Source organism: Morus notabilis, unplaced genomic scaffold, assembly GCF_000414095.1.
Source record: "Morus notabilis unplaced genomic scaffold, ASM41409v2 Scaffold72, whole genome shotgun sequence".
NCBI lineage: Eukaryota > Viridiplantae > Streptophyta > Magnoliopsida > Rosales > Moraceae > Morus > Morus notabilis.
Window position 1 is genome coordinate 389,588 of NW_010367952.1, and position 27,902 is coordinate 417,489.

The 27,902-nt window shown below is 36.0% G+C and overlaps 2 protein-coding genes across 5 annotated transcripts; one reads left to right on the forward strand and one right to left on the reverse strand.

The window, feature by feature from the left end:
• The first annotated feature begins 778 nt into the window (after positions 1–778).
• LOC21398101 (uncharacterized protein At5g08430) lies at positions 779–10,452 on the forward strand. The gene is made up of 11 exons (XM_024176003.1): positions 779–873; positions 1,269–1,348; positions 2,044–2,231; positions 2,998–3,883; positions 4,715–4,824; positions 5,331–5,390; positions 6,463–6,513; positions 6,805–6,875; positions 7,248–7,471; positions 8,584–8,895; positions 10,090–10,452. The coding sequence occupies exons 1-11, from the start codon at positions 779–781 to the stop codon at positions 10,419–10,421; spliced, it is 2,409 nt and encodes an 802-aa protein (XP_024031771.1). The 3' UTR covers positions 10,422–10,452.
• A 4,517-nt stretch (positions 10,453–14,969) lies between these two features.
• LOC21398103 (COX assembly mitochondrial protein 2 homolog) lies at positions 14,970–27,684 on the reverse strand. Of its 4 annotated transcripts, none has more exons than XM_024175991.1 (5): positions 27,544–27,684; positions 23,771–23,848; positions 22,670–22,774; positions 22,456–22,583; positions 14,970–15,796 (listed from the first exon to the last, which is right to left on the reverse strand). In XM_024175991.1, exons 2-4 carry the CDS (start codon positions 23,813–23,815, stop codon positions 22,467–22,469), a joined length of 267 nt encoding a protein of 88 aa, XP_024031759.1. In that variant the 5' UTR covers positions 23,816–23,848; positions 27,544–27,684; the 3' UTR covers positions 14,970–15,796; positions 22,456–22,466. The 4 variants fall into 4 exon arrangements, with proteins under 4 accessions (XP_024031759.1, XP_024031760.1, XP_024031758.1 ...); XM_024175992.1 differs by lacking the exon at positions 14,970–15,796 and adding an exon at positions 21,630–21,703; XM_024175990.1 differs by lacking the exon at positions 14,970–15,796 and having other exon boundaries at positions 22,102–22,583; positions 23,771–23,841.
• Positions 27,685–27,902: the final 218 nt, after the last annotated feature.

The following is a 27,902-nucleotide window of genomic DNA, read 5'->3' on the forward strand; positions in this document are numbered from 1 at the left end:
TTATTTATTTAATATATTATTACATGTTTTCAAAAATTAAACCACCAAACGCAGTTTCAGTTTTTTTTAAAACTGAAATCAATCTCTAAATAAAACTACCAAACGCATTTTTAGAAATAATTCAAAAATGAAACTAAAAACGTTTTCATTTTCATTTTCGTACAGAAAATAAAAACGTTTTGGAACCAATTCCAAACGCACCCTATGTGCCCTGTTTGTTTGTTTGTTTGGCTGGCTATTTCTCTGCTCAAAGACCCCTGAAAACCGCCATTGCTTTGCTCCGTAATGTAGAGTTGAACTTTGCCTATCAAATGAATATATATATATATATATATATATATATATATCTTACTATTTATGCTCATGTAATGAGTAAAAAAGCATGACAAACTGTTAGAAAAGAGCAACTTTCTCCGTGGAATACAAGTTTTGTAAATGTCTCAGAAGCGTTTCAGATACCCTGCATTGTTGCTTTTCAAACCCCTATTTTCATCTTTATTCTAAAATGTATGGGTTTTCTTTTTCAGCTTTCTTCTAAAATGGGTTCTCCAATTTATGGGTTTTTTCTTCCATGTTTTCTCTAACTGTAGTACTATCTTCAGCTTCAACCTTGCTTTTTCTAAAAACTCTTTTTTTTTTTTTTCAGTTTTCTTTTTAAATGGGTTACATTCCATGTTTTCAGTATCTGTTGGTTCTACTAGTATCTTCAAGTTTTTGTGGGTTTGTTCTAAAATGAGGTTTTGACGATTTAGCAGATAACTAGCTGCAGTTGAAGAAAATGCCGAAGAAGGGCGGGATAAGGAAAGAAGAAATTTGTGAAGATTTCTGCTTCAATTGCAAAGATGGAGGATACCTTATAATCTGTGACTACAAGTCAGTTCTTTAAAAACATGGAAAAACTTTATCATTTTTTTTAATAACTTTTAGTGTTCAGAATTAGCTATACCGATTTGGGTACCCATTTTCTAACTTAGATGATTAAGCAAATAAAGTTTCATTTAATATTTCTTTAAGGGTTTTTATTATCCATAAAATGAAGTTTTCTTATTTAAAAAAGTAGCTATTAACTGGTAATATGGTCTTCAAAATTTGTCCGTTTCTATATTCCACTTGCTCAGACATAATTGGGTAATTCATGAAAGCTAATCAACATTTTCCTTATATTATTTATCAAAAAAAATTATTCCTTATATTGAATGAGAAACTCCTCATGACTTTTTGCCTTCTCTTTCGAAGTTCAATGCATAATGTGTGTGACAAATTTTCAGGAACTGTCTTAAAGCTTATCATCCCGAATGTGTTGGGAAAGATGATGCTTTCATGAAATCTGGAAAGAAATGGAATTGCAGTAAGCTACTACTAAACCATTCTCTTGATACTACTTTCTTCTAGTGTCTCTTATCATTGTCAACGCATCTCTGCTTTTTAAGCACTTGGTTTAAAAAATATGCACAAAAGAAGATACCTTTTGGTCAGTACTTGTCAGAAGTTTTGTGTCGTTCATTCCTTTTCGTATGCCTTTCTCTCCTTTTTGCTGATCCCCATAACCCCTACATTTTCATTCAAAATCAATTTGGAGGAGTCCTCTTATACTTAGGGTTCGTTTGGTTGGAGGATTCAAACCATGTGATTCGAACCATTTTTGATTTACGTGTATTTTTTGTGAGAGAAAATACTGTAGTGAACTACGAATCATGATTCGAATCAGGGAACGAATCCCTTTACCAAACGCTCCCTTAGTCATACTTAGCTTCTTAACAAAATGAAATGTTTCGTTTTTCATTTGATGGAATCATTGATAAAATATTTCAATTTTCAGTATGTTGAAGACATATTGATGTTCAAAATATTTCTTTGTCTTTCTCTCCTTGACTGTTTGTTATGATTATGTCAAACTCTCATCTTTTCAACTAAATCACGCCTAGCTAAAATTTTGTAATTTTGTTACATAATAAGTAGTCTAATATTTAGGTTGCATCACTTCTTCTTCTTTTTTTTTTTTTAAAATCCTACTAGGCACCAACTCATAGTTTTACATTTCAGGGTGGCATTCTTGCTTCATTTGCCAAAAGGCTTCGAAGTTTTATTGCTTTTGCTGCCCGCAAGCTGTATGTGGTCGGTGTCTCTTTGATGCTGAGTTTGTTCTCATCGGAGGGAATAAAGGATTCTGCCAGCAGTGTTTGAGCCTTGCGTTACTCATTGAAAATGGATCAAATGTTGATTCAAATGGGGTATGACATTCATGATTTCTGACTATTTTTGTGAAAGCATTCTTTGAAATATATGTACATGTAGCTTATATGTGTTTAATGGGTACGGAGGCATGGTTATCATCGATTATACCTTTGAACAAGAACAACTAGTTCTGCTGTAGGGGCAAGATAATGTCATTTCCACATTAGCTGCTGTTTCTATTCTATAAGAAAGGAATGTTATTGTAAAGGAGCCTTATTTGCTTTGCGCCTTTCTTGTTTTTTTTCTTTCTTTTCCCTTTTACTCTTCGTATCTTTTAGATTCAGTCTGTTATGTTTGTCTTCATGTGAGGGCAGAGTGGGAAAGTTTGTCTGTTTAGCATAAGCTTGGTAACAATTTATCTTCAACCTTTTCAAATCTAATACTATTCTGTCTTACTATAAACAACAATGAGGTGAGATATTTTCACCCTGCACGTGGTGCTCAAGCAATCTATCTTTTATTGCTCACCTTTTGACCGGGAGTGTAATCAAATCAGTATAAACATTCTTTACAGCATCTAGTTGATAAAGTGTTTAATGTTTGCGGTATCAATTTTTTACATTTTAGGCCCTAAAACTTTTTGTGCTATTTCTCAAATTTACTTTAGCTATCCTTTTTTATTGTATACCAGGGGTGATCACAGGGTTTTTATTTATTTATTTGCTTGGATTAGGGAATGGGATGTTGTTTCTCTCTTTAGATTTATCATAAAGAACATCTACGATGTTACTCATTACTCTCTTGATGTCCTTTGTTTTAAAGGTCCCAGTAGATTTCAAAGATATAAACACATATGAGTGCCTTTTCTTGAGCTACTGGGAGAATATCAAGAAGAAAGAAGGCTTATCAGGAAAATGTGTTCATTCTGCTGATGACTTACTAAAGAAGGGTGAGAATTATAGGGGTGACTTGTATTCTCTTGAAACTGGAAAAATTGAAGAAAACATTGGTGAATCTGAAGGAGATAGTCATCTTCTAGTATCTGATTATGATGATTTGGAGGATGTCAAGGAATGCAAATCAGTTAAGAAAAGAAGTGCGTCCAAGAGACGGTCACGTGTCAGGAATAGAAAAGCAAAATCGAAGGAGTTTGTTGGATGGGGATCAAAATCACTCCTGGAGTTCCTTGCTTTTGTTGGCAAAGACACAACGAAACAGTTGTCACAATATGACATTACTTCCATAATCACAGATTATTGTAAAGAAAACAAGCTTTTTGATCCAGAGAAAAAGAAGAGAATTCTTTGTGATGAAAAGCTACAATCTCTCTTTGGAAGGAAATGTTTGTTGAAGAATAGTTTGAGTAAGCTTTTACATGCCCATTTTGCTGAAAATTTTGAGCAATCCACTGATGATGGGTTATGGAGCAGTTCTGAGGATACAGATGATAAATGTAAAAGGCAAAGGATCTCGGGCTCAGCTAGAGAAAATCAAAAGACAAAAGCACATATGGATGTGCCAAAAAGCTGTTTCGCATCAGTAAGTGCTGAGAATATCAAGCTCATTTACTTGAAGAAGAGTTTGGTGGAGGAACTGTTGAAGCAACCAGAAAGCTTTGATAGCAAAGTTGTGGGGAGCTTTGTAAGAGTCAAATGTAATCCCAATGACTATTTGCAGAGAAATTCTCACCAGCTCTTGCAAGTTAAAGGTATTTTCTTGAAAATGCTACTTCAAGCTTACTTTAATCCTCTTTTAAAGACTTTCTATTTTCTTTAATATTGTTGAGCTGGGAAGATATTTTGGTTAGGTGTGTGTAGGGGAGATTTGTTTTGTAATTCTGTTCTGGTGTCAATTTGGTTTTCCTTCTTGTTCTTTATTTTTGGTCTCTTTTTCATCTGCATTTCTCGTTTTTGTTTTTATTATAGGATTGGATCACTCATCCATCATGAAATTTCATTTGTAAATTTTATTCTAATTATGAAGTTTTCTACTTCCTATTTTTAAAAAAGGTATACTTTAATCTTTATCACTCTTGGACTTGTTGCAAAAGTCAATAATGCACAGAATATGGAACAAAGAATTATAAATATCAAGAACTTGATCTTCAACTTCTTGAAAGGTAAACTTGAACTTCTGGCTCTTGAAGTTCCTGAAATGAAAATCTTATGGAATGAAAGTTCCTCAATGGCGCTTGTTGTGTGGCAAGCATGCCTTTACTTAATTGGGAGCTGGTTCTGTATTCTGGGTGATTGTATCATGTCATGATAAACTTACCTGCCTTGCATGTGTAGTTTCACATTGTCTAGTCAGGCTTTCAAATGAAAGTATTTTAATTCGTATACTAGAATGCAAGTGCGAAAAATAAGTTTCCTCTGGGAAGGTGATCACATCTTCTATGTATTCTTTAAAGTTCAGAATTTTGGTTCTCATACGTTTTTCATTATTTCTTGGACTCTTCTTCATTTTCAAGGAAGTTTCTTCCTTTGTAGATATATAGATACGAATACCTTTACAAATCTTCTCTATTCTTTTCCCACAGGTGTCAAGTTATCGAGTAATGGACATATGAGTGCAGAAACTTCTTTGCAATTTTTCAACTCTCCAGAAGAGTCCCCCATCTGTAAGCTATCAGACGAGAATTTTACAGAGGTAATATCTTAATGATGTTCAACTGTTTTTCTTTCAGTAAACCAATACAGAAGGGTAATATAGTTTATTTTAATTTATATTACATGTCCAAATGTAACGAGTCGTTGTCCAACTCGGTTTCAAAATCTTATTTGTGAGGCTATAGTATTGTTGGTAAAGTAACATCACTATAGACATAAATTTTGATATATGGTTTACATGAAGTAATGAATTTGTCTGAATTATTTAAGACGTCTCAATTGTTTTTTTCTGTTTCTTTTTAGTTAATTCATAAAGAAAATAAGATATAGGATATGGTTTTAAGGTATGCGGTGAAAAGCTTTATCTGAATTATTCGTCTGTAGGCCGGTGGTTCTAAAATGGAACCAGTATGATTTACTCAATAGTTGTTGTACGTTTATATGGTATATAAGTTTCTTCCAAAAGATTTTTCTTTTTTTTTTTTTTTTTTTTTTTGCTAGTAAAATAAAAGGAAATTATGAACTTAATTTATGATACATGTGCAGGAAGAGTGTGAAGATTTGTGTCAGAGAATTAAAGATGGCCTGCTTAAAAAGCCCACCGTTGTATGTTTTTTCATGCATAAGAAATTTAGTGTTTCTGCCAAGAACTTAATCACAATTAGAAATCATAACTATACAATATTGGCTGTATACTTATTTCTCATTTTTCATACCTTCGTTTGATATTTTGATTAAGATTGATTATAGGATGGCTGATACTAATTAATGCAAGGTGTATCACTTGATTAAAAATGTTGTAGATGGTCCAAAACGAGGCATGTGGAAGCATGTCATTTCTGTAACTCAACTTCTGGTTTGAGCTCTATATAAATAATGACTAATCTAATGGCAGTTTTCTTGACAACTATGAAAAGTGTATGCGATGTGATTGGTATAGTTTCTGATGGTTTTCTTGCCCTCATAGACATTTGCAAAGAATTCACTTCCACTTGAGGTAATTTTGAAATGGGACATAGTTATTACAATTATGCATAAGTGTTGAACTTCATTAAGCCAAAAACCATTGAAATCTTTCCATCTTTTACAGGTTTTAAGAACTTCATCACTGCTTATGGTTTGTTTCTCGAAAAACTGAAGCTATTCTTATTTTCCAAAAAATATTCTTATTTTCTTAGGGTATGATAATTGTCATTTTACAAAATACTGCTCCTCATGAAACGTATAGGGTAAAATTTGTTGTTCTTTTTCCCCAGTTTTTTAAGAGACTTATTCTCAAAATTTTCCAAGAGTTTTGGAAGTCCCCTAAGCCTAAGTTTAGGAAAAAAATAAAAAAACTAAAATTTTTCTCAGTGCTGTGTGTATTTGACTATTTGTCATAGTGTTTAGAACTAGAAGAACTTCACGTCTCTGATTTAGATTATGTGAAATTGATTTCGAATTTCTTTTCTTTTATTTATTTATTTTCCAGCCTCAAGCCAGGGTTTTGTGCTGAACAAGTTTTCTATTTATACTTTATCAAAATGTAGCAAAATATACTGCATGTTCCAAAGAAATGAATCTTCTTCCAGTCTTTGTGCAATGTTTTCCCTATCATTGTTGCTCTGCTTTTTAGGCAAGCATCCACGTAGTTCCGAGTTTTTGTGACAGCATGGATAATGAAATCTCCTTTTTATAGGTGGAGCTTGACCAAAAAGCCAGAAGTTTACATGAGGACATTACTAAGCATGTATGTGTCTTTCTTTTCTTTTCTTTTTTTCGAAAAAGAATGTTGTTGCTTGTCTTCAATGTTGTGCCTATCGATTGAAGAACTGAGGGCTGCAGTTCGCAATGTCATTTCAAGATTTTTAGCAAATAAAAATTAATGTCACTTTTGAAGATGGGAGAGAGAGAAAAGTTGGGCTTTAGTTTAATTTTGAAGTCCAGATCACTTTTTAGCTGAGAGAGATTGTGACTATCTGATCTGTCACTAGCTTTTGATTTCTCTGAGCTTTGCCTCATTTGAACAAATTAATGTCAGTGGATTGCAAGGGAGCTGGCTCTTCTGCCGAAGCGAATTGAACAGGCAAACGAAAAGGGATGGAGGAGAGAATATCCTTTTCTTAATTATTTATGTGCTACACATACAAGAGTCATGGGGGAAATAACTATATCATAGGTATGTGCTATATACAGTCATATTACCAGCGAGTCCAAAGTATGTGTGATGATAAACTACTAAACAAAATCAGCTACCGCCTCTTTGTACTGTTGGCCCAAGTTTTAATTAGTTATTCAAGGCTTGGACACTTTTATTTTCTCCTATCTTTTATTAGCTTCTTTCATTCCTAGATGGGAAAAGAAAAAGGAAGAAAAAAAGAACAGCATGTAGCATTTTCCTGCTTGAGTACTCAAATAACACATGTGGAACCTTTTTTTTTTTTTTTTTTTTTTGAATAATGTGGCCCTTAACCCACATTATACGCTTTGTGAATATATGGATAGAATGCAGCTGCTTAATGACCCAATAGAGCAATCACGGTTACTAAACGACCTTCCACAAGTCATTGCAGAGCTTGAACCTGATGCTCAGGACTTGGCAAAAGATGGACCTAATAGCTCGGATGAATCACTGTCTTGGGATTGGGAGTCTTCTCCACAAACTCCAAAAACCGATATGGGCAGCGGAATATTTTCCTGCCAAACTGGTACCCATGTGCAGTCGTTTTTAAGCTTCTAGTTACTCTATATTCCTTACCTTGTTCTCAGTCCAGATATGTTATTGTCTTTCGTCTGTCTTTTTGTTGTTCCATTCCATCCATCGGTTAAAAGATATTTAGAGGTTGCGAAGTGAAATCAAATCTTGTTTCAGCGTAGATTTAATCTATAAATAATGAATTAGGTACTGTAGGTTGTTTTAATATCTTTCTTCCTTGTCAATCTCATATTATCTTATAATTTTATTTTTTGGAGTTATTATTAGAAGGGTTTGAATTGGTACGAACATCTTTACTGAATTTCATTTATTATTATAGACCATTTTTACCTGGTAAATTATCAGGTATTTTTGTGATATTTTATTTTCTAATTTTAAGGCTAGCCATTTGGAAATTTATTCCTAGACTTTGTTAAATTATGCAATGTTCTCACTACATTATCACCAATATAAGATTCCGCGTCTTTCGTGGATGTATAATATTATTCTTTCCTTCTCTGGAAACAAAATGAAGCAGTTCTGTTGAGATTACACTCCTTTTTTTCTTTTTTTCTTTTTTTTTTGGTTCACCCTTTAAATACAAACGTTTTCTACTTCTGCAACATGAGTTAGAAGGGTGTCTTGTAATGTTTTTTTAGAACTTTTGTTCTCTATGGTCATCGGATTTCCCATAGCCTTTACTTTTTGTTTCTCATCAATAAAAAAGGTAAGATGTAAAGAGAAAATTGATGACTGCATTATTGTGTATAATGCCACATTATCTTTCTAGATGATCCAATTCCAGAATTTTGTCAGTTGGAGGACACCAATCAGATTTTTTACCAACTAAAAATTTCTCATCATATCTTTTCACAGCATAAACGAATGAACTTCTTTCTTTTTTTTTTTTTTTTTTTTTTTTTTTTTTTCCACATAAAAAAAACTTTTTTTTTTTTTTTTTTTTTGCAGCAAATTGCAGATATTATGGTCCTCAACTCCTAATACCTTGTCCCTTGCTGTTTCTTTTTTTTTTTCTTTTTGCCCTCGAAGTTGTTTTAATCAAAAAATGAAAACCATCTTGTCTTATTTTGTTCTGTCCTGCTGACTTGGCCGTTGCTTTCCCAGAAACAAGAGATGAGCATATCCACTCCAAAGGATCTGTTTCGAAAGAACTGCCCCAGCAATCTCATTCTCCTGAAGTTGGGAATGACATTCTTGAAGGTGAGAGCCACGATGCAGTTCTGGAAGTGAATAGAAGTTGCAAAGAATTGTTTCCAGAAGTTGTGAAAGAAAAATGTCCAGCTTTTACTTCTGAAGGCCAAACCAATCTCAATATTCTCGAGCAAAGTAAAATTCAAAGTGCTTCAAAGGTTGAGGTTATACAGCTGAGTGACAATGAGCAGCTATCTAAGGCTGATCGATTGGCAGAGGATCTTGGTAAGTAAAATTAAATGTAGGGCACTATTTATTAGTTGTCACGCATAGGAATTAGGAAAAAAAAAAAAAAAACTAAAATGATGTTGAAATTTCAGATCTAACAGATAATAACAATAATGAAAACTGAACTACATTACAAGGATAAAGACTAATTTATAGGCTAATCAATCCTAGACTCTTTATGAATCCTAATTCAAATAAAATTTTAAATAGATAAGCATCTGAATAGTAAAGTATTGTAATCAAACCCAATATAAACATAGATTAAAATAGAAATCCTAATAAAACTCAAATTCTTATAGATAATAATGAAATAAAATACAAATCCTAGTAAAACTCAAAATTTGTAATTTTCTGTCCCACATCGAACATAATCATGTTTGTTTTGTGAGATTCTTTGACAAGCTTTTGCACGTTTGGTTGCATTGTTGAAATGTTGATGGAATGGTAAATGGTAATAGGAATAGAATGGATAGAGAAAATAATTCCTGTGTTTTTGGTTGAGACTTTGGAATTTTTATCACGAAACAATGATTTAACAATAGAATGAAATGTAAATAACACTAATTTAAACAAAACAACTGAAAACACCGCTTCCATTCCATTATCATTCCTTTCCTTTCTCTTTTTCGCCAACCAAACGGAAAGTAAGCTCTAGTGAAAGTAATGAGGAGCTTTGTTTATGTAATGTAAGAGTATACTCATTCCAAATCATAGATAGGTATTGAAAGTAGTTTTGTGTCCAAACCTTCTTAAGAGGGTGTAATGTCAAGATAAACAACTTGCAAAAGTTTCATGCTTCGACTCACTCAAATATGACAAGATATGATGAGACTCTTCCCATGTTAAGACTTTTATTTGTTATTGTAAATTTGTAATATGACAATATAATGATATAAGGTAGATAGATTGCTATCCTCACTATAGGGAAAAAAAAAGGCGATACGTTCTAAGTAATGCACCAAACTATGGTAAAACTCTATTCTAGTCTAGAAGTCCATGACAGAAGAAAGAAGACAATAAGTTCATATCTTATTAGGTATTAGACAAACAAGCAGCGTGTCTTTCAGAATTACTTGAGATATTGGCCTAATATTTGGCCAATATATTCGGTTTGCAAACCTTTGAGAACTTTCTTAAGTTGAATTTATTTTGCCATATTTTCTTTCTCTTTGCTAACTACAGATGCCTCAGGAACAAGAGACAAAAGAAAGCAACCTAAAGGATCTGTGTCTAAAGAAAACCGAAGGAGTTCAAAGGTTGAGATTGTGGAATTGAGCGATGATGACGAACGAGCCTGCAAGACTGAAACTGGACATGAAACGCATGAGAATGCCAGTTCTTCATTATGGTATTTTATGAGTGCTCATGGTTCCAGAGGGGGACCATATCGGCTGTCTTCGCTTAAGACGTGCTTTGACAAAATGGACAAGGATTTCAAATTAATGGTCTGGAAGGAAGGTCAGAGCATTGAAGATGCAATCCTGCTGGAAGACGCTATTCGCCAAAATTTCCGAGATACATAGATAAAGTAAGTACAGAAGAAAACCTTTCACTGAAACAAGAAAAAAAAAAGAGGTTTTTTACATGCCATGCACCTTTTTTTTTTTAAGGTGAAAATGGAAGAGATTTGATATAACATAAGTATATAACCTGACTGGAAGTCATAGATAGATACAAAACAGAGTCTATACCATAGAGTTGCTGTTATGATCTAAGTTCTAACCTAATTGGTATTGTAAAGTTGAGGCTTCACTTCTTTCTTGAATCAGAGAAATGACTTGTACAGATATATCTATGGATTTGAACAGATGTTTGGCTGCTTCTGCTTTACTAGTTCATCGATTATATACGAGTTTGAGGTTGCAATATTATTTTACTTCCTAAATCTGATTTTTTTTTTGGGCTTAAACCCTAACATTGCACCTTTTAAAATTAGGGTTAATCTCACCTATACCCTTGAATTTACGGTCATTTTCAGTTTATCCCTGAACTTTAAAAGCAATAATTAATTCCTCATTGTCAGTGTGACATTTGAACCAAGGCCAATGATAAATCTAAAATCTGTCTAATTCGATTTAATTATGGTTGGCCATGTTGAACTAGAAACTGTAGTGATGAACAAGTTGATCTAAATTCCTCACTTCCAGTAATAAAATCAATAAGACTACGTTTGGTTAGTAGATTCGTACTATAATTTGAATCATGGTTTGTGATTCGTTACGGTGTTTTTTCTCACAAAAAACACATGTAAATCGAGAATAATTTTGAATCGTAATTCTAAATCAATGAACCAAACGTCCATTAAGTAAAACCAATTGTTCTTTGAATTAAGAAGGAAAAAAAAAAGTAAAGGAAAACCTTTTGAAGGATGATTAAATCAATCGACCGTGTACTTTTTGTGCTGGTTACAACACGTTTTACGTAAGACGCTAACTCAATTTTTTTAAGAGAACTAAAAATGTTATCGTTAAAATAACACTATTTCGTTTATACCATTGTTATAAATTTATCTCATAACACTAATCATTTTTAAGTTATCTTTTTATAGTTTACAGTTTATTTTTCACAACCTGCATATTATTTTTTATAATTTGTAAGTTATATTTTTATAATTTACAAGTTATTTTTTGTAATAGTATTAAAATTTTGTGTAGCACATAAATAATAGTTAAAATTTTCTCGTTTTCCAAACTTCATACCACCTCTCAACGTGATCCGTTTTAATAGAACACATACAATTGCGAGCTCTCACATCACAATTGGGCTTGGGTGGCTCTTCAACCAAACGGCCCAAATACAAATAAAATTCCGCTCCATTTAAATATTAAAAAACATTGAATACATAGGGACAAATACATAATTTTAAATGAATTGGGGGTTAGAAATCATAAAATAATTGTACTGCTTTTTCATTATTGAAATTTCTATACGATCCACAACGCCCTCTGTTAACTTCAACCAATACAAACAGTTACTCACAAATAACATGACCTTACAGCGTCGTTTTTAATGCAAAATAATGTAAATCTATGAATTAAATAAATAGTAAAATTCCTATCAAATGACTTCCATGACATGCAAGCTGTAATGTATTTACAATAATACCTAATGAATAGAAACGGCGACCGGACATTATCCAGTACTTATAATGATAGTCATTACTACTATTTTAATAATATCAAATTAAGTTATTCTTATAATATTTTAAAATTTTCGCTATTACTTTGATTGATTATTTCAATTTTGCTATATGTGGAGAGAACACAAAAAGTACAATAAAAAAAATTAAAAAAAAAGTAAGGAACTTTTTTTTTTTAAGGTAAAACAGAAGGGCTTTGATAAGCACCGAAACTTGTTTCTTAATCTTAGACAGTATTGATGCCATTGAATGACTCAACTCAAGCTTTCACAACTACATCCATGGCGAGTGCATTGTCCCGTTCTTTTCGCAGATGTGAGTTTTGTTACAGTAAAAAGTTCTTAAAAACAGTCACATCTAACTTTTTTGTTACAGTAAAAAATTTTCACACAACATCACATCTCAATTCAAATTAAAAACTCAAATTAGCGAACCGAACGGGCTTGAAAATTATGAGAAATGATTCTCTAAAGTCTACTTTTACCAATCCAAATCAAACTCTGAAAAGGCTTCAAAGATCTTGACCGTCCAAAATTATATGGTAACTTTCCCTTTTAATTTATCTACTTACTAAGGCCTCGAGTTAATTAACGAAGGCTAAAAGTTCTCCTTTCTTTGCAACCTAAAAAGGGAAACAAAAAAAAACAAAAAAAGAAGCACTTACCCAAAATCAAATTCCAGCAAAATGGAAAAAAGTGCAACCAATTAGCCAAAAATAGAAACAAATCTTCCATCGTATTAATATCACTCATAAAAAAAATATATATATACATACTGAATTTAAAAACACCGACTTACTAATTATACACGAGGACTTTCACTATATATATAATATGTGCATAAGCTTGAACATATTTTCTTGTCACTCTCAATCAATACCAAAGAATGGAGCAGTACGGCTTTTTCAGTAGCAGTATTACTGGTGCCCTAGAAACCGCAAAGCCCCGACGAAGAAATCGCACTGCTGCTGCTGCTACAGCCACCGCGAAGAGGGAGTACCCGCCGCGGTTAACGACGTCGTTGGCGCGACAGACAGGCCGCTTACAAACGGTAACAAAGCGATTCAACCTCGTGAAGCGCTGCGCCGATGAAGGTCAGCGAGTTGTCATCGAAGCGGAGGAGATAAGAGACGAGAACCATTACGGCTTGAGAGTGCGTAGGGCCAACGGGCGTCTCCTTGTCAGCCTCATTCCCGTGAATGAATTTCATGAGGCCAATTCATGTGATGATTATGATAATGACGATCATGAGAATATCGATTGTAATGATGGTGATTGTGAGGAAGAAGAGGAGATCAAGAGATCAGTTGACGGCGACGGCGATTTGCCTCCGAAAATATTGGCTTTTCCATTCTTTGAATCTGTTTTTGAACCCTCGAGTACTACTGTTACGTCTATTATGTAACTTTCGTCAATCATGAGAGTATGTTACGTCGTTGTACTCACTGCATGAGAAGTCTTTAATTAATTAGTTAGGTGTGGATTATGGCTGGTTTATTTAATAGATGTCATGAATATTTATGTACTCTAAATTTATGCTTTTCTAATCCAAAAAAAAAGAAAGATGTTAAAAATAGTTTTCAATATAATAATACACTCTTCCTTTAAATTAATAATTAAAAAAAAAGGCGATCTGGATGAATTTAAAAGAAATCTCGGAATCCTAGTTGTTTGGAACTACAAGAACTGCACATCTTCTGATTAATGCTTATCATGTGGAACTGATTTCAACTTTCTTTTCTTCTACTTTTGCTCAATATATAGCTCTCAGATTATCCGTTTTCAATGTTTCCAGCCTCAAGGCTGGGTTTTTACTGTGCTCACGCTCAACAAAGTTTTTTTTTTTATTATTATCTATTTAGCAATATATTTATTTAGACAATTATACACTTGACCTAATTCTGCATGCTCTAGAGATTCGTCAAGTCTTTGTGCAATGCTTGTCCTATCATGTTTAAGTACGATATTGCTGAATAAGACCTTTAACTTCTCTCCCTTTTTTTTTTTTTTTTTTTTTTTTTTTTTTTTTTTTTTTTTTTCTTTTTTTTTTCATTTTTTCCCCTAAAAAAATCTAACGGGTAAAGGTTTTTTTTTTTTTTTTTTTTTCTTTTTTTTTTCATTTTTTCCCCTAAGAAACTCTAACGTGTAAGTGTTTTTTCTTTTTTTTTTTTTTTTTTTTCCCAACCTCTAAAAAAGAATGTTGTCCTCGATGCTGTGCTAAAAATTGAAGAAGTGAGTGCTGTAGTTCTCAATGTCATTTCAAGTTCTTAGAAAATTAATAAGCTATGCTCTTTCTTAGAAGTTGAGAGAAGAAAATCTCGTGCTTAAGTTTAATTTCACTTAATTAAGAATATTTTGCGAACAGAAAAAATTAAAATCATTATAATAATTGCTACTTAATTTTGTAGCATAAAACTTAAAAATCATCATGACGATTGCTATGAAATTTTGCTATTCTTAAAATATTCTAAAAACTTGTGTTATTTCAATTTCACTCTTGTAAGCATGCCATGTAGGGTAATTTTTACTTAAATTTCAAGTCCAGATCAGTTTTGTGTGCCAGTGCTTGCAATTTTGGACTCCCAGCATGACTCCTCTTCTCTTTTATGTGGTTCCTTCCTCACTTTTATCTCAATAAAATAACAATATATTCTTCCAATCCCAAAGAAAAGAGAAAAAGAGCCTCATGTAGCACTTTCCTGCTCGAGTCACTCAATTACCACATGAAACTTTTTATCCTTTTGAAACTTTTGATCCTTTTTAATGCCAAACTACTTATATAGTTTTTTTTTTAATTATTTATCTAGGAGAGTTTAATATCCTTCATTGTTCTAGACCATTATACTTGGGTAATCTGTTAGGTACTTTTGTTAGATTTTCTCAGTTCTATTGCTAGCCATTTGGACATTATTTTTTGTTAGATTTTTTATTTCAGCAGACCGTACCCTCTTGCGGGGTGAGCCCCATTTTTCATTCGTTTATTATCAATAAAAAGGTAAAATGGAGAGAGAAAATCGATGATTGCACATTATATGATGCCACATGATCTTTCTTGATGATAGAATTCTAGAATTTTGTAGGTTGGAGTTGCACTACCAGATTTACCAGCTAAAAATTTCTCATCATCTGTCCACAGCATAAACAGTTGATCACTGGTTTTTTTTTTTTTTTTTTTTTTTTTTTCCAAAAAATTCAGATAATATTATCCCTTGCTGTTCCAACTTTGTTTTCTTTTCACCCTCTAAGTATTTTTAACCTTATTTAAACAAAAACACAACAATAAACAAAAGAAAAAAACACATCTTGTCTTGTTTTGTTCTAACCTACTTGAGTTGGCTGTGCCTTTCCCTGAAACAAGGGATCAGCAAAACCATTCCAACGGATATGTTTCCAAAGAACTGCACCACCAACTCCTGTTCTCGTTTCGGAAGTCGGAGTTTGCAATCTTGAAGGCGAGAGTCACCAACCAGTGTTAGAAGTCGTTAGAAGTTCTTGCAAAGAATTGCTACCTTAAGTTCTGCAACACAAAAATCTCTTAGCTTTAACTTCTGAAGGCCAAGCCAATCTCAATCTTCAAGAACATTTTCAATTTAGTTGTCCTGTTATTCAGCCCATGGATGACTAGCAAGCAATGCTGAAAAATGAAAGCACTTCAAAGCTTGAGCTTTTGCAGCTTAGTGATCCTGAGCAGCAGAGTAAGGCCGGAATCGGGAGTCGATTGGCAAAAGATCTTGGCAAGTAGATAAGTTGGGATTTGTTTCTGTCATGTAAGAGTAAGCTCATTGCAAATTACAAATAGATACATTAAGTAGGTCGTGTGAAAACCTTCTTAAGAGGGTCATAAAGGTCCAGATAGGCACCTTGGAGAAGTTTCTGATAAAAACAGAGAATAGTTTTCCACAGAAAAGAATCAAGAAGAACGAAAGATGTAATCTTTATTGATTAACAGCACGAATTACAAACTAAACTACCAATACTAAGACACGCCCTTGCTCAGCCTTAGCCAAGCCTTCCCAAACAGACACCAGTAATTTCCTGACTCTCTAATCCCACCTCTTGCCTATTTATTCCCTTTCCTTCCTTCCTCACCCCCCATTCCCCTGTACCTTCCCGCACTATACAACTACCCAGCTAACTAACTACTAACGACTAACCACTGACACAGCCCTCCGCCCCCTCGTTCCCTCTTCCCTTTCCTAACATAAACCTGTCTAAGCAACGGCTTATCAGGCTTATCAACTACTCCGCCCCCCAAAAAAAGTCACCTTGTCCTCAAGGTGAAATTCAGGGAATTGCTGTTGAATGACATCGAAAAGTTCCCAAGAAGCCTCAAAATCCGGCAAGTGACGCCACTGAAGCAAACCCTCCAACTAGCCAGTCACCGGGGAAAAACGGGTGGCCAGCAACTTCTCCGGTTCGACGCGTAACTCCATGTCAGCGATTAGAGGGAGCGGAACCTCCTGAGCCGGCACAGATAAGCCAATGGCTTTCTTCAGCTGTGAAACATGGAAAACTGGATGAATTTTAGCAGCCGCGGGTAGTTGCAAACGATACACCACCGAGCCCACACGCGCAGCCACCTTATAGGGACCATAGAACCGCGGAGAGAGCTTCTCATTGGAGAACTTGGCTAAAGAACGATGGCGATATGGCCTGAGTTTCAGAAACACCAAGTCCCCCACCTCAAAAAACACATCCCTACGCTTAAGATCCGCTTGCCATTTCATAGATTGATGTGCCTGTAACAAATGTGCTTGAAGCTCATCCAGAATAGCATCTCTTGATTGCATTTGCTGCTCCAACAAAGAATTAACTGTAGAGCCTAACTCAAAGCGTAACAATTTGGGAGGATCACGACCATACAAAGCCCAGAAAGGAGTCATTCCCGCAGAAACATGGAAGCTCGTGTTATACCAATATTCGGCCCAAGCAAGATGAGAAAACCAGTTGGTAGGTTTCCCTGAGACAAAACAACGTAAATAAGCTTCCAAGCATCGATTAACCACCTCCGTTTGGCCATCAGATTGAGGATGGTAAGCCGTACTGTGATGTAAGGAAGCTCCATGCAGTTTAAAAAGCTCTTTCCAGAAATGGCTAAGGAAAACTTTGTCGCGGTCGGAGACAATCGTCCGAGGGAACCCATGGAGCCGAACCACCTCCCTAACAAACAGAGCAGCCATTGATTTCGCAGAAAAAAGGATGGCAAAGAGCCAAAAAGTGAGCATACTTACTCAACCGGTCAACGATCACTAAAATAGAGTCATTCCCTGCCGACTTTGGAAGGCCTTCCACAAAATCCATGGAGATATCATCCCACACCTGATTTGGAAGGGGCAAAGGCTGCAATAACTCCCTTGGAGACAAGGTGGAAGCTTTGTTCTATTGACAAACCTGACAAGCGGCCACCAGGGAGACCACATCCCGTTTCATGCCATACCAAAAAAACTCCGAAGACAACCTTTTAAACGTCTTTAGGACTCCAGAATGCCCCCCAATCTTGCTGCTGTGAAACTCTGCCAAGAGGACGGGTATGAGAGGAGACTGCCGGGACAGGACAACACGACCCTTGTAAAGCAACATGCCATTGCTCAAGGAAAACCCCTTCACAGTTGCGGAATCAGCACAAAGAGCAGCCCGAATCGAAGCCAACCGGGGGTCCTGTTGAATTTGTTGGCAAATCTCAGCCCCATCATAAATCGCCGAAGTGGTGAGGTGCACCAACTCCAAACCAGAGGACTGCCTAGACAGCGCATCAGCCACTTCTGGTGGTCCTCACTGACCAGCCTCTACTCCAGCAAAAACTTAAGGCTCCTTTGGTCCGTACACACAATGAAATGGCGCCCCCGTAAATAATGGCGCCATTTCTAGATGGCGAGGACCACTGCCATGAGCTCGCGCTCATAAACAGATTTTGTATGTGCGCGCGATGACAACACTTGACTGAAATAGGCAATGGGTCGCTGATGTTGCATCAAGACCGCGCCAATCCCAAACCCCGAAGCATCTGATTCCACTACAAATGGCTAGGAAAAATCCGGCAGAGCCAGAACTGGAACCGTAGTCATGGCATGCTTCAATTGCCGAAAGGCGTCTTCAGCTTTCCTAGTCCAATTAAAATTGTCCTTTAATTGATGCGTCAACGGCCAAGCAAGGTGTCCATACCCCAACACAAAGCGCCAATAATACCCAGTCAACCCAAGAAAACCCCGCAGCTCTTTGATAAAACGTTGGGTGGGCCAATCCTTGCTTGAATCTTACTAGCATCAGGCAAAACCCCTTTTCCAGACACAATGTGGCCCAAATATTCCAATTGACTACTCGCAAAAGTGCACTTCTTTTGGTTCACATATAAATGGTTGTTCTCCAAGGCAGAAAAAACTACATCCAAATGGTTGACATGGAGAGATCTACTATAAACCAAAATGTCATCAAAAAATACCAACACGAATTTCCGCAAAAAAGGCTTCAATACCTCATTCATGAGAGATTGGAAGGTGGCCTGGGCATTGGTTAACCCAAAAGGCATAACCAAAAATTCGTAGTGACCCTCATGCGTTCGGAAAGCCGTTTTCGGAATATCTTCCTTACACATCCGAATTTGGTGGTAACCAGATTTTAAATCCAATTTAGTACAGATGGTGGCCCCACTCAATTCGTCCAAAGCTCTTCTATTACTGGAATAGGGAACTTGTCGGGAACTGTGGCCTTGTTAAGTGCCCGATAATCAACACAAAAACGCCAACTGCCATCTTTTTTTTTAACTAGGAGAACTGGACTTGAAAATGGACTGCTACTAGGTTGTATGATACCAGCCGAAAGCATCTCCCTCACCAACTTTTCAATCTCATTTTTTTGATAGTGAGGATATTTATAGGGCCTGACACTAATAGGAGCGGTACCCTCTTGAAGGATAATGCGATGATCACGCATTCTTTGGGGAGGAAGTCCCTCAGGCATGTGTAAAACTCCCGAATGTCGCTGCAAAACTTCACGAATCTGCCCTTGAAATTGCTAATCCAGTTCCACCATTGCACCCAAATCCGGTTCCTTGTTGACATCCAAAGCACACAATTCCAAATAGATGCCATGGCCCTCATGCTTAATGGTCCTAAACATGGCCTTAAGGGAAACCATCGGGGTGGAAAGACTCATGTCTCCCCTTAAGGTAACCACCTCTCCCCTTACCTTGAATTTCATTACTTGAGACTTCCAATTCACATGCACTCCACCCAATGTTTCTAACCATTGCATGCCCAAAATAACATCCACTCCTCCCAATTCCAGCGGCAAAAAATTTTCCACAATGGTCAAATGTGCTAAATTCAATGCTACCTCCCTACAAATTCCTTTCCCTTTAACCGATTCTCCCGTTCCTAGTTGTACCCCAATACCCGCAGTGGGCGCAATCGGAATCGACAACCTCTCCACAAGACTCAAAGAAATGAAATTAGGGGTTGCACCGGAATCAATTAGAACAATTACCTCTTGCCGAGCAATTGTGCCGCGAGGCTTCATAGTCTTTGGTGTCGAAAGTCCTATCACTGAATTCAAAGACAACTCAATGAGTTCCGGCTGCCCTTCCTCCCATTCCGAACTTGGCAAAACTAGGTCTTCCTCTTCGCACTCGGCTACGTCCTCATCACTAACGAGCATTATCCGAAGCTCTTTCTTTCGATGACCAAAAGTAAACTTCTCATCGCACCTAAAACACAACCCCTTATCTCTCTTCTCTTGCAACTAGAATCCGACAACTTACGAAATGGAAAATCCCGCCTTTGAGTTGCTGTTTTCTCTAACGTAGCAAGAGCTCGCTGTGATCGATCTACCACCGGCATCGTCCGAACAAGAGTTGGTGAAAACTCAGCTCTCTGAGCACTATGGAATTGTGGTCTCGAGAACCTTGTTTCCGACCCTTCTCGACGCAGCAACTCATTTTTCTCTTCAATCTTTGAGCAATCTCCATGATTTCCCCCAACCCAACCGGTTTCAAAAGCCTCACTTCAGCCCGAACCCGTGCTTTTAGCCCATTAACGAAGATTCCTTCCAAAACCTCTTCCGGCACATCCCGTAGTGGGGCTGTTGAAACTTCGAATTGCTTGTGATATTCGGCCACCGTTCCTACTTGCCGAATCGCCAAGAACCTCTCACAAAGATTGCCCTCCTGCGAAGAACGAAAGCGCTGCAACAACGCCACCTTAAACTATGCCCAGCTATGGAAAGGTCTGCGGCCATTCTGCCATTAAATTCCGCCGCCCGATCTACGCCTTGCTCGCGCCACCCAGTGTCTCCCGCTGGACACAGCACGTTCTGCAAAACCCTAGGGTTCACCGACAGTTCCTCTCCGGCGCGTATCTCCACGCGATTCGCCTCACGAATTTCCCCAGCGCGAATCGCTACACGATCTCCGTCGCGATTCGCCTCGTGGTCTTCTCCGGCGCGATTCTCCTCGCGGCCTTTTCCGGCGCGATTCTCCTCGCGGCCTTTTCCGGCGCGATCCACCTCGGTCGTGGTCATTTGGGCAACCGTCTTCTCCGGCGCCGACGCTGATGCCGACAGAAGTTTCACTTGTTCCGCCAGAGTGGGCCGCCGTGGACGTCAGTGTCAGAAGCATAGTGATATGTTAGGATCCTGGTTGAGCCCCACATTGCTAAAGTATGGGCTTAGCATGTGGGTTTATAACCACTTGGGCACCCTCTCCCTACAAGCTAGCTTTTAGGGATGAGTTCTACCCAAGGGTTATAACAATTGGTATCAGACAAATCCGACCTATTTTGTGATAATTCCACCCTGACCTCCCCGAGCCCTTTCTCCGTCTCACCAATTCCCTTTTCCATGGAAACCCTAACTTCCTTGATCTCCTTCTCCACCAATTCGAACCTTTCATCAGTTTTCCTAGCCGCCATTTTCGCCCAGAATCTATGCTATGATACCAAATGATAAGAACAGAGAATAGTTTTCCACAGAAAAGAATCAAGAACGAAAGATGTAATCTTTATTGATTAACAGCACGAATTACAAACTAAACTACCAATACTAAGACACGCCCTTGCTCAGCCTTAGCCAAGACTTCCCAAACAGACTCTAGTAATTTCCTGACTCTCTAATCCCACCTCTTGCCTATTTATTCCCTTTCCTTCCTTCCTCACCCCCCATTCCCCTGTACCTTCCCGCACTATACAACTACCCAGCTAACTAACTACTAACGACTAACCACTGACACAACCCTCCGCCCCCTCATTCCCTCTTCCCTTTCCTAACATAAACCTGTCTAAGCAACGACTTATCAGGCTTATCAGTTTCATGCTAACTCCCTTAATCCCTGGTCTAAATTTTTTCCTATGTTAAGACTTTTATTTGCTACTACTGTATTGTGACAAGATAATGATAACAACAAGATATATTGCTATCCTCACTATTCAAATGTGTGTTCTCAAAAGAAAAAGCGCATTACATTCTAAGTAATGCATAAAGCTATGGTATTTATGAATTTTCACGGTTTCAGAGGGGAACCGGATGTCGTCTTCTAGAAGTGGTTCGACACCACGGGCAAGGATTTGTAGCTCAAATTCTGCGAGGTCAAAGAATAGAAGAGGCAATCCTACTGGAAGACGCGATTCGCTGGAATTTCCTAGACATAGATGAAGCATGCCCTTTTGTTGATTTGTTGCTGACAAGAAGAAAAAGGTTTCTTGACGTCATATGCAAAGAAACTATTTGGTGAAAATAGAAGATATTTTGATCTAAAGTAACCTGACAAGAAGTCATGACAGGTGCCAAAGAATTGCAATTATGACTAATGATCTAACCTAATTGGTATTGCAAAGTCCAGGCTTCTTTTCTGAATCAGACAAATGACTTACGGATGTTATCTATGGAATTGAGAAGATGTTTGGCTGCTTTACTATTTCATGGATTGAATCCAAGTTGTGCAGTATTGGCCAAGTCATTTTACTTTCTAAAACTGGTTCCTTCTTACATATACCTTGTTTAAAAGAAATCACTCCAATGCAGTTGAATAATATGTAATATGACATTTCACTATATCAAGATTTATGTTTATGACCATAACACGGAAAATTCATCATATATAGAAACAACAAATACAATTCCATAACCACAAACGAAGCCGTAACTGTTTATAGTCATCCCCCTTTGGGAATGTTATTACTCAAATATACAATTCAAGTAACAAATAAAACGCTTGCATTGCATGGTTGGCTGAGTCTCTTTCAACTAAAGAAACCTCTATGAATCAAAGATCGATACGGTGAAACACAAGAAAAAAATATTTTGATAATATGCCATGCACTTTCCAACACATTATAATCAATATTGAATAGCTTAAGCTTATATCATATGCTATCTATGCTTAAGTGATCACGGGTATGGAAAAGGCCTCTGCTGTCAAAAAAGACTCACTTGGCCATTAATTAAGCTTGTTCAAAATTCTTCTCCTCGGTGATTTCAGCAGTTTCCTTCCTGAGAGCTCGTAGCCTTTCCTTCAGTTTCTTACTCTGTTCAAAGTTTTCCTTCCTCTTCAAGGCTTTCTGTGAACAAGTCGGATATTTTATTACAACATATCATTATATTTCAATCACAACGAAGAAGGGAAACCTATATAATATAAACTCACTTCTTGCCTAAAGCAACGATCAAGCTTCATCTTGAGATCTGTGCATTCACCAAAAAATTTTGCAATAGGATGGTCTAAATGACACTTCTGAAACTCCTCAATTATCTGCATGAAACAACAAAGTAAATACCTCGTTTATCGATCCATCTGCTATCTCATATAACCTTTTTTGGGGGGCCCTAATGGTGTTCCCTTTCACTTGATTCACGTAAAAATCACACACAAAAAAGAAAAGGGACCGGGGGGGTGGCAGGGGCTATACAAGGATGACCAAAATAATTAAAATAAATGATGAATATACTAAAATTAACGACATGAACCATCTGAAAACAATCAACAGCATCATTTCTCCCTTTTTAGAGGACTGTTTGTCCTCTTGCTCACCTTTGTTTCTCTTAGCGTTAAGGCGTTCTCTTTCTTTAAGGATTTGTTTCTTATCAAAAGCCAAAATCATAGCAATAATAATCTCCTTTTGCCAGCCGTTAACATAACTTTTTTAATCTTTTTCCAACTGTATTACCACTATTCAGACAACGCTAGAGAAAAACCACTACATAACTCCTCTTACTCTACTTGGTGATAAATGATGCGTATGTGTGGTGCGCCTACTGCCTAGTTGACAATATATAGAGTAGATTATTCTTGTTCATATAACATAAACAAACTCAGAGAACACCTCCATGCAGTGCCAAAGCCAAATTATAGCATCTAAGTAGGAAAATCAATCTCTAGTGCTGTTCTTGGTCTAAATGGCATGTACTTGGTGGCAAATTTGGCACCAAGGATAGCATATGCAAAATTTAGAGATTTGATTGCCATCGGTTAATGCATTGACCTTTTCATTTAATCATTACAACATTGGCATTTTCAAATTATTTTAGAACTTAACAGACTTTTAAAGCTTTCCAAGCTTAATGATTACGACAAAAAAAAAAAAAAAAAAAAAAAAAAAAAAAAAACGCATTATGCATTAGAGCACAAATGAAAATAACATATCAAAGATGTCAATTTCAAACCTTTTGGTGCCAAATATAGCATTTGCATTTGCATTAGAGATGGTCTAATGATTTCATATGGGAAGAGAACAATAAGTGGACTCACGCCGGCACACATGGGATGCTTGTGAAGAGTTAATGGAGGATGCATTTTTTCCTCAATCCAATTCAATAAAACTGCACCCTGCAACAAACAACGTCACAACACTAAACATCTTCATTTGCACAAAATCGAACATCCCCAGTAAACAATAATAACGCATGAATAATTCCAACAAAAACAAAAATTCCCAAAGTCTAACATGGGCTCTATGCTTTTAAGTTCCTCGTGATTACAGACTTTTTTTGGACAAATCACAATTCCGTTCACAAAAAAAATATCCAAAAGCTATAACTCAATCAGCACCAACAAACTTTATCTATCTAAAACTCAAATGTTAATTCAAGCAAACAAAAACTAATCTGCAAGTATACATACCCAAAGATTTATATTTCCACATCATTAAGACTCCAAGAATCGAGTAAAAATATCTATATTTCCGACAAAAATAAGCCCAAAATTACTATGCCTTGCAATTTTCAAGATTCGGTTGTTTCACGCTGAAAGAGAAGTTATAATGGAAACAAAAAGAATAAACTTACTATCATATAAAAAGAACCTTCACCATAATTTCATTCCTCCGATATTTTCCTCGACCTGCCAACTCCTAATATTTACGAGATGAAGGAGGAGCGAGGGAATTCCGGCAAAGGAGGAGCGAGGGAATTCCGGCGACTGCTTCCAGCAACATTTTTGCCCTCTCTCTCTCTCTCTCTCTCTCTCTCGTATTTCTCGTTTGAGGTAAACCTCATCACCCCTAAAAAAATATTAAATAATTAACATTAAAGAAAAACCTTAAAATACGAGAAATACGAGAGAGAGAGAGAGGGCAAAAACGTTGCTGGAAGCAGTCGCCGGGATTCCCTCGCTCCTCCTTCATCTCGTAAATATTAAGAGTTGGCAGGTCGAGGAAAATATCGGAGGAATGAAATTATGGTGAAGGTTCTTTTTATATGACAGTAAGTTTATTCTTTTCGTTTCCATTATAACTTCTCTTTCAGCGTGAAACAACCGAATCTTGAAAATTGCAAGGCATAGTAATTTTGGGCTTATTTTTGTCGGAAATATAGATATCTTTACTCAATTCTTGGAGTCTTAATGATGTGGAAATATAAATCTTTGGGTATGTATACTTGCAGATTAGTTTCTGTTTGCTTGAATTAACATTTGAGTTATTTTAAGGTTTTTCTTTAATGTTAATTATTTAATATTTTTTTAGGGGTGATGAGGTTTACCTCAATCCCAATTTTGGCAATAACTTTTAGGATAAATTTTATTTTTGCCCCTTAAATTTTGATCTCTCACGAACTTTGAAAATTGTTTTGCACACCTCTAAATTTTAAAGTGTTATTAACTTTACTACTTCTATTAATTTTATTAACGGATTTAATAACGTGATAATTATTGAATGAGTAGTTGAATATATTATTTTCATAAATATCCCCTGAAGCATGTATCATATTTAAAAATGTTCCCTAATTTATTAAAACATATCAAAATGCCCCTATAAAAAATAATAAAATAGTCACGCCATTAAAATTAATTAAATTATTAAATTCAAATTAAATTAAGAAAAGTTATTAAATATTTAAAAAATATAAAACATTTGAATTTAAAAATTGAAAAATTAATAAATTAATTTTTTTCAAAAATCAAAACAAGAAAAGAGGAAAAATTTTCAAAGTTAAATAAATATTGACAAAGAGGAAGTAGGTTTTTCAAAAAAAATTTCAACTTTACTTTTGGGGTTTTTTATTTAAAAAAATATTCGACTTATTTAATTTTTGAATTTCTTTAAAGTAAAGTGTTTTATATTTTTATTATTTTTAATATGTAATCGCTTTCATTGATTTCATTAGAATTTAATATGTGTAATTAATTTTTAATGGCATCAATAAAATTGTTATTTTATTTTTTTATATATATAAATTAAGGGTCATTTTGACACGTTTTCATATATCAGAAGGCATTTTTAAATAAGGTACATACTTCAAGGAGCATTTATGAAAATAATCCAGCCACATCATCAAATCCGATAATAAACTTAACAAAATACACAAAGTTAATAACGTTTTAAAGTTCAGGGGGTGCACATACCAATTTTCAAAGCTCGAGGGGCAAAGTAACAAAAAGAGTAAAGTTCGGGGGGCAAAAATAAAATGTATCCTAACTTTTAAAATGTCCTACGGTTGGTCGGGGCGTTTGGTATACAGGAATCAGTAGGAATCATATTCCCAGAAAAGTGATGGAGGGTAATATGATTCCTAAGATTAATACATTATTGTGTTTGGTTTCATACAGGAATCTTTTGCAAATTCATGGCATATGATCAATATATATATATATATATATTGTGTTTTCACCTTATCGATCTTTGATTCATAGAGGTTTCTTTAGTTGAAAGAGACTCAGCCAACAATGCAATGCAAGTGTTATATATGTTACTTGAATTGTATATTTGAGTAATAACATTCCCAAAGGGGGATGACTATATAGAGTTACGGCTTCGTTTGTGGTTATGGAATTGTTATTTGTTGTTTCTATGTATGATGAATTTTCTGTATTATGGTCATAAACATAAATCTTGATATAGTGAAATGTCCTATTACATATTATTCAGCTGCAATGGAGTGATTGCTTTTAAACAAAGTATATGTAAGAAGGAACCAGTTTTAGAAAGTAAAATGACTTGGCCAATATTGCACAACTCGGATTCAATCCATGAAATAGTAAAGCAGCCAAACATCTGCTCAATTCCATAGATAACAACTTAGTTTGGTAGAGATTTTAGGAAGCCAAAATCATTTTTTTTTTTTCAGCTGAAGCTAAAAAATGTGTTTGGTAAACACATAAAAATAAATTTTTAGAGAATCTAAAAGCTATTTTTAGGCTGAAATCAGAAGCAGCTCACTAGCTGCTTCTGATTTCAGATTGTGCGGAAATCTCCTAAATTTCATTAATGAAATTTTGGTTATTCCCAAAATAACCCTCAAACCTATCTTTCTGAAACTCTCTTCGTGCTCTCTTGAAACTCTCGGCCTCTCCCTCCTCCAATGGCTAATTTCCCCTTTTTTCTCGCTCCTTTGTCTTCTCCTCCATTTCCAATCCAAAACCCTCTGAATCTCTTTCTCCTCCTGCTCCTCTCTCTCTCCCCCTCCATTTCTTCTCTCATTTTCTCTCTAGGTTTCCTCCGAATCTCTTGTATAGCCCCACAGAACAACTAGATTAATATCCTTAACATATATATCATACAAATCCACAGAACAGCTAGACTTATTTTTCGTGTGCAACGAAGTTTTAACCTGTTAAAATGAATATGAGTATTTTATGTAAAAGGTTAACATCTTTACCGTATAGAGACATATATGTACTCTGTAAAGCGGAAAAAAAAAGTTGGCTGAAAAGTTTGAGGGCGGTGGAGAGTAATTAAGGATTATTGCCATTTTGACTCTAAAGATTCGGTTAAAAAAAAGCAAGGCATTTGTAAATGCTATGTACGGTTTTCAACATACTCATATACAAATCCAGAAACCCATCGCCAGAAATCGTGGCCAAAAAAGGATGAAAAAATCACAAATCCAGAAACCCATCGCCAGAAATCGTGGCCAAAAAAGGATTTTTGAAATCGTGGCCGCTCTGGTTCAAACCCAGATGCAGTTTAACAGAAAAAAATTTCAAGTGCTGGTTCAAACCCAGATGCGCCGATGCCGACGACGTTCAAATCGGAAAGTTCAGATCAAAAATTTATCACAGAAAAAGGAGAAAAAAAGGAATCATACGCTGGTGGTGGCGGCAGAGGAAAGTCCGGCAACGGCGTGGTGGATCGGAAGGCGGCGGCGGCGTCCTCGACGGAAGCGGTGCTGGGTCTGGACGAGAGAGAGGTTGGGTCTGGACGAGACTGGACGAGAGAGAGGTTGGGTCTGGACGAGAGAGAGAGATGGGTGAGCTGGGTGGGTGAGAGAAATGGACGAGAGAGAGGTTTCCCGTGGATATTACTTTCCTGAGAAAGTAAATAACATACTGCTGAGTGGGTTTAAAATATTCTCAAAATGTGATCATTTAAAATTTATAGGTTTTATTTTTTTGAGTTTTAAAAAAGTCTAATAATTATATTAAAATAGGAATCTGAAAAATTCTC